The sequence below is a fragment of the Chaetura pelagica genome, unplaced genomic scaffold (genome assembly GCF_000747805.2).
Source record: "Chaetura pelagica isolate M959 unplaced genomic scaffold, ChaPel_1.0 scaffold275, whole genome shotgun sequence".
Classification (NCBI taxonomy): Eukaryota; Metazoa; Chordata; class Aves; order Apodiformes; family Apodidae; genus Chaetura; species Chaetura pelagica.
Window position 1 is genome coordinate 6,526,909 of NW_009953486.1, and position 11,541 is coordinate 6,538,449.

The window sequence follows — 11,541 nt, forward strand, 5'->3', positions numbered from 1 at the left end:
AAAACATGCCTGGGTGGTGCTGCAATTAGCTGGTTTGACTGGGATTGCCCACGGAGCTGAACTAATTTGCCCATGTGCAGGCAATAGCAGTCTCTGGGCACTGAGCTGTCTGGAGGGCTGGAAGTGGAGGCTTTGATGGTCTAGCTTGCAGAGGTTATTCCCTGGCCCAATGTGCACTTCTGGCTCACTCTCCCTGCTCCGTGTGGGCTCTGCCATGTGCATGCTTGTTCTTAGCACCAGAGAGAAGTTATAATGATTGGAGGGTAGCTTCTGCTGTCACCAGAATAAAGACCACCCCAAGCCCTTGGCTGGGACATGCCAGGGACATGGTGAGCTATCCAGCCCAGACTCCTTGAGAAAGGGTCCAGCAGCACCCCTGATTCGCTGCATGCCTGGGATTTCTTCTCTAACTGCTGAAATGACAATATCTGGATCCTAAGCAGAACAAGTATTTGGAGCTGCTTTTAACCTGGAGATTGAAGCAAAACGGCTTATCCTCTGGACTGTCACCTGTTTTCAAGCTGTTTAAGAGCAGAAATGTTAAGCTAAGTGGTGTGTGTGTGTGTTTGGCAGCATTGACTGTGCAGGGATTTTGAAGCTGAGGAATGCAGACATCGAGCTGCGCAAGGGAGAGACGGACATCGGCAGGAAGAACACCCGGGTCCGGCTCGTCTTCCGCGTCCACATCCCTGAGTCCAATGGCAGGATTGTTTCTCTGCAAGCAGCATCAAACCCCATTGAATGCTGTAAGTATCCCCTGAGATTTGCTTCTGTTCTGTCCCCTGCAACAATGATTGTCTTGTCCCTGTGCTCCAGGCCAGCAATAAGGTGTTCAGGTAGGCAGACACAGGGTGCTCTACTCCTCCTGCACTGGCTGGGTCTGGAACACCATTTGAGTGACCTGTGGCTCTTACCTATCTGCACTCCCACTCCTGAAAACAGCTTTGGTAGCAAGTGGCTCTTCATTATGCTTAGAGCTTGTGAGATCAGTGAAGGACTTTGGGGCTTTTGCAAAGTTTATTTATTAGTGTGTTACTGCTGGATCCTTTTTGGCCATTAGGTATTTTCTGGGAGCAGGGAGCCAGCATGGCTGTGCGTGTAGGGGTGTATGTCCTTCCTCCCTGTTTGTGCATGAGTGTGCAAGCTGCTGCCTTCCTGGGAGTGGTTTTATTTTGATTGGAGGTACAATCAGAACTTGTTATCTAACAAGCTGGCACATGGTTGGAGGTTTTGAATTCAAACCTAGGCTAGATCCTAGCACTGTGGCCAGTCCTGCCTGCCGAAGGAGTGACCACGGTCCTCTGATCTGAGCTGTAGCAGGAACTGAACTGCAATGGAGAAACAGGTTTGATTTTGAGGCTCAGAAGCATCCTGGTAATTGTTTTTTCTAGATGTCAGTGCTAAGAGGTGTGCAGCTCAGGAGGCTACAGCTGAAGCAGGGAAAGCCCAGCTTGTTCTGGTATTCCCCTGAGGGACAGAGAAAACTTGAAGTTCTGATTTCTGATGGGCAAATCCTATAAGCGTGTAAGCTGAGAAACCTGCACCTCCCACTCATTTTAACGTACTGAATCCTGAGAAGAAGAGGCGTCCAACAGGGTGCCCCCCGAGTCACAGTAATTTCTGGAAGGGTTCCACCCACTTCACTGGTTCATGTGCATCCTGTGATGCTTTTTGTTGGTAAATGGTGCCTTTTCAGTGGTTTGGGGATTTCACAAATACACAATGAACAGTTTTCCTCTCCCTTTGCTGAATGACTCACCCCTTTAGCAGAACCTGTCTTGCCATAATTCATGTGAAGAAAGTAATTGAAGAAGTTCTCTTGTATGTATCTTATTTCTCAAGATGCAGGCTTTACTTAAATAACAACTGCTTAGAATAAGAGAGGAGCTGATTCTGGATGGGAAATCAAGAGTAATTGTGGCTAGTGTGTTATTGATGGGAGGTTGGAATAAAACAATAGAAATGAATAAATAAGGCAAGGCTGAGAAGAGGATGATGGGTATGTATGATATCTTGGCAATGTTTATGAGAAGATAACAACTATCTGATCGTTTAAGCAGCTGAGTGAAGTCACCATGGCACCATGATGGGGAAGGGAGAATAGTGGGAGTAGCCACCACCTTTCTCCATAGGAAACAGTTAGGATTTCTTATGGGACCAGATGGCTGAAACAATAGTGGCCTCCACCCCAAACGTGTCCCTGCTGAAACAAAGGCCCATTTGCTAAAGGAAACATTCAGAAAACTGCAGCTTCTGTGGATAGGAAGGCGATTGTGGCAAAGGATCACCTGGCTTCTCCTTCTTTTCCAAGTGGAAACAGCCCATTCCTGCCTGCACCCAGGAGCTGCTTGGGTGGGGAAACTCCAGGTGTAACTTGTACATACACTGTCCAGAAAAAGAGCACAAGCCCAGAGCAGAGGGTGGATGGTCCTCAGGTCATGTGGGGAGCCCCACAGCTCACCCCCCACTTGCTCAAATTCTCCCACATAAAAAGCAAATATGAGTTAGCCAGGCATTTCTAAGAGCCTTTCACAATTGCACGTGGTATTTGTGCCCATCACAAAAGACTGTTTAAGCAGAAATCCAGTCCAGAATTAGACAGCATTTTTCCAAATTGTATGTGCACACCTAATTTGGCTGCTATTTGCAGTGGCTTGTTTGAGGTGTCTAGGCATTTATGCTGAGATGTGTTTGCTTTGATGAGCCTTAAGGGCATAAAAAAGCCAAGAGTGGAGATACCAGTGGCTTATTTTTATGTTTTTTTATAATTAAAATATGAAAATGTTTGCTGCATAGCAGACAGCAAAGTTCCTACAAAAAAAATTAATGTATTTGTCCCCATTTTATTTTTGGAATACTGGATATACTCGCAATTGGGAAAGATACGTTAAGGACTGTGTTTTTCTGAACTCATGGAAATAGAATATAAAGTGATCTGCAGTGACAAGCCTCTTCCATTTAGAATGTATACTGCATATTTAGCAATGGTTTTGCATTTCAGTAGCACTTCCTGATCTCAGCGCAGTTCTGGGAAGATGGCTAAAAACATTACCAGTATTAGTGATGCAGACTAAATCACACTGGAGATGATAATATCAGTTTCTCCCAGATAATCAGCATGTGTTGCAGAGCTCACAGGCTCAGGTAAGCTCTGGTGCCTTGCTGAGAAGGCAAGCTGGGGCTTTTTTTTTTTTTTTTGACATGGCCACCAGGGAACCCTTGTCCCCTGCGACTCTCCTTTAGGATTTCTCCTGTCTGGTAGCTGTTAATAATAACCCGCCGGGAAAGCCTTAGTAAGTAGCAGCTTTAAGATAACTGGCCCTTTCCCTACCAGTGGGGCTCCCCGGGGAGTACTGTTGCTACCAACAGAAAAGCTGAGTGCTCTCCTCAGCAGGAGACGATCCCGGCTGAAAAGTCCCACCGGTGTCAGCAGATCATTAGCTGCAATGAAGCAAGAACTGTGAAGTATCTGCTTTTCACGGGGAGATTTGGTTCCACCTCATCTGTGTCACATTCAGCACTTGACAGGTTTTAGGAGGGGATTTCACAGGTTCAAAGCATCATCCGGAGCTAGTTCCTCCCCAGGCAGCTGTGTGGGAGGACCAAGGAGGTGATATGTTGTTAAATGATCAGTTATGCCTCGAAATAGACCTCATATCCAGACAGGCCTGCACATTCAGCATCTTGCAGCTTTTTTCTGCTGTTGCCTGTTGATTAGTTCTTAAGCCACTGAGGAGACAAAGGTATTTGAAAGCCCTCTGATAATTGTAGCAACAGGCCATCACTTACTTAGGTATAAAAAGCCACCATCTTGTAGGTGTGGTGCTGGAAAGGCGAGAAAAATCCCTTTTCCTAGGTGTTGCTCCCTGCCTGAAATGGCAGCAATGGAACTATGTGGGATGTCCCCGGGCTCTCTGCCCACACACCCCTGCACATCTCATTGTGCTGCACTTGTGCAGGCCTGAATGTCCCTCCCTGTGTGTGCAGACCTGTGCTTTAGGCACAGGCATGAGACAGCTCCTGTAGGGGAGCTCCTCCTGCGCCAGGGCTGTCACGGAGCTGCTGTCACAGCAAGTGGTGAAATCACAGACGTGAAGGGTTCCTGCGTTAACTTGTCCCTTCAAAATAGACCCGATAACAACAAGCCACTTGGTGAATCGCCCATAGGAGGCTTCGATATTTGCAGACCTGATAATGATTTTCAAACTGTTAAGACAAATTCTATTAATTTGTGCATTGCTTTACCTTTCACTGTGAGCTGAAACTCATTTCTTGGTGAGTGATTGATCTCTGGAGTTGTGTTTCTGCTCCTCAGATGGAGCATCCATGGAGCAAAGAAGCAATATTGAAGGGAGATTAGAGCAGCCACATCAGCACCTGTGAGGCAGCTTGTTTTACTCCATGTCGTCAGCAGTCAAAAACTGCTTCATGCAAGTGTCTGCGAGATGGAAGTGTAAGGCTTAGGAGTATCATCAAATGCCTGCAGTTGTGACAGGGGAGGTTTAGATTGGATATTAGGAAGAATTTCTGTACTGAAAGAGTGGTCAGACACTGGAACGGCCTGCTCAGGGAGGTGGTTGAGTCACCGTCATTGGAGGTGTTCAAAAGCTGCGTAGATTTGGTACTTCAGGACATGCTCTAGTTGCCAAAGTTTGTGGGGTTTTTTTTGTGTTGACGGTTGGACTCAGTGATCTTGGAGGTCCTTTCCAACCATGATGATTCTGTGATTCTGTCATCCACGCTGTGTCACAGTTTTTATTCTAATGGATCCTGGTTAAATCTTCCCAAACGGTGTCACAGTTCTTGTTTCATATAACCCACATTTGCTAATACTAAGTTGTGCTCATAAATCCCTTAAGATGCACATTGTTGCACTTGGCATGAGAGAAAGAGTCTAAAATCTTGTTCTTATAATAGATATTCCGAGATGGTAAAAAAAAAAACAACAAACAAAACTTATTGCTAAAGAACTGTGTATCCATCTGAGGAATTTAAATAGTTTCTATTACTGTCTGTATTTTGTTCCACTAAATCAGGTTAAATATCTTATTTCCCTTTAATCAATTTCCCTGGAAGTTTCCTTTATTTTTCTCTCCTTCTAGTAGATTTTCCCATAATATTAGACAATCTGAGCCTATAATATGTGACACATTAATAACTACAGAGGAAAGAGCTAGTCATGTAAAAGAATGTTGTCTTGGCAAGCCAGTGAGTGCTTTTCCTCGGCCGGGAGTTGTTCTGGTTGGAATACAGTGGCAGGCAAGAAGGAGCCCTAGTTCATGGAGATTGAAAAAAGCAGAAATGAATGGCCTCTTTGCACTTTGGAGATACCCATTTGCAAGTTTAACCATAACCATGATTATTCTGAGAGTAGCATGGTTTCCAGTTCAATTGTAGGAATTTTCTCTCTCATTTCAACTTTAAGGCAGTCACATAATTTGTCAGCAATACAACAGACATAAAAAATGGTGCTTTTTCTTATTTGAAAATTTTCTTTCTCTTTAATCACAGAATTTAAAAGCTAATTCTAATGTTTGCCACTTCTAATGTGCAACCAAGATACTTCAGTCTGGAAAGTCTGAGTCAGACAGAAGGAAAATGCCTGCCTTTTTTGCAGGCTGCAAGCCTAGCTACAAGGATAAACTCCTGTTTATTTTTTGTCTTTGCAATACTGCTGTTGGTAAAAGCAAGTGCTCCAGCCTATTACACAGAACATGGATTTCTGAGCTCAGCAGATCTCCTCCACAAGGGATTGAAGGGAAATGCTGTGCATACCCACAGAGATGATCGACAGAGAAGTGAACCAAGGCCATGGTTTTCCTGTCATTAATCACAGGCTGGTTTGGTGAGCTGGCTGCAGTTCATAGAAAGTATCATACTTATCTGACATGGCTGCCATCAGTGCTTGTCAGTCCGCCTTCAATGGTACATGATAAAATAAATTATGTGCAGAGAAGGAGGTGGAGAAAAGCCCTCTATTTTTGGTGCTTTTTTTTATTGGATGGCTCTGCACAAACTGCTGATTAAGTCTTGCTGGCAACAGATTGAAAACCGTTGTCATTCATACCAGGTTCTTCTTTTCATAGTGTTTAGATCACATTCTCAAGGTTTCCCATCTAATCATGAGGGTTGGAAATTTGATTTATTTACTTGATTCTCACTGGCCCATACTCCTACCAGGAGGTAATTCATCCCATCCCTTTGATGAGAAGATTACTGCTCTCTAGGGTGCCTCACTATTGTCTACCTGAGATGACTCCTACCCTTGGTCCTTCCCTTGGCTCCCATGCTGCAGCTCCCCAGCCTTTGCTTCTCATCCCACCAAGTTCAGGGTGCTTCAATGTGAGGTGGATGGGATCAAAGTCTCTCTGGGCATTAGTGCATTGGATAAGCACTGGGCACAGGAGCTCTGCTCCTCAACCACAGGCAGGCAGCTCGTGGTAAATAAACACTGTGACAGGAGGAATGAAATATTTACTTTGGCTCATTAAGGTTTGCACTGAGGTGGAAGAATTAATCCCACAACAAATCACGCCTCTGCTATTGCTTCCAGGGCTCGGGATTTTTTAAGCATCAGACATCCATTTCTATCTGCTCTTTTCAAATACAACAGAAATCAGTGGCTGGAGCGAAAAGTCTTTTGGGGTTTGGAAAGAGGTGTCAGAAGTGGTAAGCCATGACTTGAAGGCTTCCAGCATGCTGGGGTGAGCTGGGTCTGCCCCAAGCAGGATGAGGATAGGGGGGGATCCAAAGAAGGACCTGGGCATTTGGCCTGGGGAGACTGCTGCACTGGAAATGCAGGTCATGATCACCTGCTGTAAGTAACCACATTTGTTTGTTTACATGGCTTGTGATGGCAGTTAGAGGTAATTAGAGGTAGCAGTATAGCTTTGTCTTCACTGAGCTGCAGGGAAGCCTCAATCCTGCTCCTTGTCATCACCCAGGGTAAGATCTAAACAGTGGTCAGCTATGGGGACAACAGGTAAACCTAACACTGGATCCAGTGTTGCAGGTGGCAGAAAGATGGTGTGGAGCAGGCTGCACTCTAGCAGCTGTTCTTTGGCCTCGGTTTATACAGATGTCTGCATGGAGCCCACCAGCCACACTGCAGAAGAGGGCATTGAAGTAGTGCTCTGATTCACAGGGGCTGTAGAGTATCTCCACTCTGAAAGTGATGGTCAGACCTCTGCTGCTCTGTGCAGAGTTCACAAGACCATTCTTCCCGAGAGGCAGATCATATTCATGTCTTTGCTTTGCCTACATTACACAATCCAACCCTTGCTCTTACTGCACATTCAAGGAGAGGGATTGCAGAGGCTGCTCCTCTTAGAGGCTGTTAAGAGATATTTAGCTTGAGTTAAGAATCCGCATAAAACGAGTCATCTTTTGGGCAGGACAAGGCAGCATTTGGAAGCCCTCCAGGTTGGTGGAAGGAAACATGATGCTCAGACAGGGCTCTAACTGCTTGTCCCAAGAGATACATGCAGGATGAGAACTGATGGGGAGAGCTGGGAGGTGCAGAGGGAAAAGATGGAACTGGGATCACCTAAGGAGCACAGTAGTGAAGACAACAGAGGTTGTCACTGAAGCTGCTAGGAGCTATGAGCAACACTCTCCTGGGTGAGATTTGGAGGCACAACAGACTTCTCAAGGTGGTCAGCTGTCTCAAAACACCTTTTTTTTTTTTTTTTTCTTCCTAGAAACCAAATAGCTTCTCTGATAGAAAAGGAACAATCCCAGGTGCTGCAGGCAGGTGGGGAAGCAAGCAGCACCTTCACTCTGCCTTGACACGCTTCCTTCCAGCCAGCCTCCAGGCTTGTGTATCCCTTATGAAGTGTTCAGCCTGCCAGCCCAGGTCCTTAGGCTGTCTTAACCTTTGCTCTACCTGCTAGCTTAGGGAAGGCGATAAAGGCCTATCTCCCAAGCAGCACCCTGAGGCACTGCAGTGGGTGCAGGTGAGCCTGGGTGGGCTGTGGGCAGCAGTGGGCCTGCAGGGCAGGCAAGAAGAGCGAGGGCGTCTTCCCTCCCAGGCTGAGACCTGCTGGACATGGTGCAGCTCTGAGACAGCAGCTCCCTGTCTCTCTTGCACTGCTGCATGCATTGTATTTCTTGGCACCATGCATCCATGACATCTTGATTTGCAGACAGTCAAATAAAATAGAAAAATAATGTCCCCTGTTAATAGGTTGACACACTGCTTCAGGCCAAGTATGAGTATTTCTATAGCATTTTCTTTGCTGCCTTATGTGAGTAACTGTTGCTATTGAAAGTAAACACCCCAACTGGTTAAATCAACAGTGTTTTGTATATTCAAAGCTCATAAACTCCAGTAGCTGTAGGTCACTTTATGAAGTGACAAACCCTGAGGGAAGAGAAGGAATAGTGTGAAATTATTGCATGCAGTCTACCCATCGTGAACCTTAGAGGAAGGGGATTTATTGGCAATTAATATTTCTTACAGAGGAAAAAAAAAAGGAATCCTATTGAGGCAGCTCTGTGGTGAACCTTGAGCCTCTTTACTGGTGGGAATGGGGAATGGAGTGAAACCTTCTTTTAGGTCTGGGTTAAAAAAAAAAGGAAATCTTGGAAAATGAAGAGGTTTGCAAACTACCTAGTAGATGGAGAAGAGTGCAGGCAAAATGGGGCAGAGGAAACCTGGAGCTCAGTAGCTCAGTAAGTACTTGTATTCCTCTACTTTTCCCCTTAGCGTACTATCTGGAGTGAGAAACTCAGCTGAAACACTTCCAAATGGTATTATTCTGCAGCATGTATAAAGCACACATGGATTTTGTAGACCTAGAGCATGACCAAGTCTGGGGCAGGGTGAAAGCAGTTTGGGAGATGCCTGTAGCCTGTTCATGCTGCAGCCATGCATGAACATGGCTCTGCATCAGCCTGGCTGCTGCTGGCAGCTGCTCCGGGTGCCCGCACAGAACCTCTGCCCATCATAGGCTTCCAGGCAGCGCTGCTAGGGCTCAGCTAAGGGTGGCAGAAGGGTTTTTGGCAGTTCCTAAGAGCTGGGATGCACACTCCCAGTGAACCATCTGTCCTCCTCAGCTCCCTGGTAGGTCGCACTGTACACAAACACTGTGCTCTATGGAAGTTGGACACAGGCTTGGTCTGCAGCAGCGATTTCCAACTTGCTGAGATCCAAATGTAATTAGGATGAGTCAGATGGTTATTTTCAGGCTAAAATTTATCCTTCCTCCTCCTGAAAAAGCCTTGAGAACCACTGATTTGTGAGATGTCAGGTACAAAGCTCTCTCTTAACACACTGAAGTCTGAATGAGACATAGGTTACTCTTGAATTCTGATGATTTGGAATGCTTTGGAAGTAAAATTTGGGGTTTGAATAAGCATAAATAACAGAAATAAAGTGTCTAGGAAAGACTTGAATACATTTTCTCTCTCTACTATCAAACATATGTTTTAGGTGATAGCTATTTACTCTTAAACTTTTTTATGGTTACAAATCTGTCTGTGATAAATCCAGTCATGAACTAATAAAAAATTTGAATTATCTGTATTTTTAAAAGGAGGAAAATCTCTGTGTCATGACTGACAGATAGGGTTCAGCTGAGCTTGTCCTTGCTAGAAAGTTTCTCCCCTCTTCTCTAGACACCTATTTGAAAGGCTTAATGCTTGTGTTTTCCCACCAAATAGCATTTTCTTTGTATAGTGAAGGATCTGTAGAGCTCTTACCATGGCCAAGATCTGTTGGGTTTTTGGCTTTCTGAAGGTTGCACAGCAATAAAAAGGTGCCGGGAGCAGGTCACAGAAAGCAGTCTTGAACACAGCCCTGCCTGTGTGTGAGTGCAGGGTCAGTGCTGAACATATAGGGTAACTGATTTCCTTATTTTTGGCTCAGCAGCCAATGGTGTTCAGTGAAGACACAAGTGCTCAGGGTCTCTTGGGAGCAGCCTCTTTGTCAGAGAAAGTTAAAATCCAGCCAAGACAGCTGTTAAAGAAATGAGCGGCATCCTCTAGAGGCCTTTCCAGTTGGGGTGGATGAATCTGGAGGAGTTTAAGTGCAGGTCATGAACTCGCAGTTCACCAGACCCAAACTGCTGCCCACCTGGTCTGGTCACAGGGAAGCTCATGATATTTTCCAGCTGTTTGCATTGTAGGGAACAACTCACATCTTCACTTTCTTCAGCTCCTTCTGCTTGTTACCAAACACTTCAAATGGGCTTGCAGGGATGGTGACCAGGATTCTCCAAAGCTTTTCTGGCTGTGCAAATGTGTGTTTCAATGGGATGAGAGGAAAGCAGGTGGAGAGACGGTGGTAGCCTGGTTTTCTGGCTAGAGGAAGAGAGTATAACTTGCCAAAGTCACACTCCAAGTTCATGGCCAAGAACAGTAAAGACCTTAGAAATCCTTGATCATGCACATGCCTATCTTAATTCCACCCTAGTTCTCTTTCCTTGCCTTTATAATTGGATTCAGTCTGCAACACAGGGTTCTGCTCCTCAGACATTCAGGCCTCTTCAAAACTTGCTTGAAAAAAAGCCAGGCTGCAGCAGAGTCCTGATGTGACCCCTCCTGCTCAGCTTCATGATGGCCCCTCTTGTTGCATGCACAAGGCTTGGTGCCTGCACAGGGAGATGGTACTTTTTTTGGCAACTGGACTGTTCCAGGCCCAGTGTAGTCTCTGTTCTGTAGGAGGCAGTGGGCTCTTGTAGAAAAGGTTTATTTTTATTTTTTAGTCTGAAAGAATTCAGTGTTATTCAGTGGAATCCCCTCTGTAGGTGGAATTTTTGGGCTCCAGGGCAGTAGTATGCCTGCACTTGAAAATTTGGCCATTTATTTGGAAACAGAGATGGGCAAGTTCCAGCTCATTCATCCAAGCTGTCCTTTCTCAAGGACAAGGAGTAAGGCCAGCACAGCTGAAACACTGCAGCCAGCTCCTGAATGTTTCCAAATAAAATGCCTTGAGTAAGTTTATTTTTCCCTCTCAAACCTAAATTTAGCACCCTGGAGAAGCTGCTTTGGCAGTCAACAGATGGTAACGATGACAAGATCTATCTATGGATAGTTCTGGGAAGATTTGGAAAGTCCTGGTAAAACAGAGTTGGTTTCATTCATGTCTGCAATTTGTCCACAGCCCAAAGGTCTGCTCATGAACTTCCAATGGTTGAAAGACAAGACATTGATAGTTGCCTTGTTTATGGAGGACAACAGATGATCCTTACTGGACAAAATTTCACAGCAGAGTCCAAGGTGGTGTTCACAGAGAAAACATCAGGTAAGGCAGATTTTTTTCTAACTGTCCCTAACACCATAAGGCAAATCTATAGTGTATTGTGTCTCATAATCTCATCCTAAGATTTGTGCTTAGGAGTAACTCTGCTCAAGTGAGTAGCCCCATTCAAGGTCTTGTAAGTACAACCAAATTGCTTGACTTAACCACATCAGTAAAATCAGACTTGGGAGCAAATATTTGCATTATTCGCTTTTCAGGCACTTTTGAAGAGTAAATCAAAGCTATGTCATGAGGAGAGTTCACAAGAATAAAGACACTGGGAATCAGCAGGCACAGGA

At 45.2% G+C, this 11,541-nt stretch overlaps 1 protein-coding gene across 1 annotated transcript in view; it reads left to right on the top strand.

Annotated features, from left to right (window-relative positions):
- The window catches only part of NFATC2 (nuclear factor of activated T-cells, cytoplasmic, calcineurin-dependent 2), a 48,425-nt gene that overhangs the window by 19,104 nt on the left and 17,780 nt on the right, over nt 1-11,541 (top strand). The window contains exons 4-5 of the mRNA XM_009998761.1: nt 574-746; nt 11,105-11,245. Coding sequence (XP_009997063.1) covers nt 574-746; nt 11,105-11,245 — 314 coding nt within the window. The remainder of the gene's footprint in view (nt 1-573; nt 747-11,104; nt 11,246-11,541) is intronic.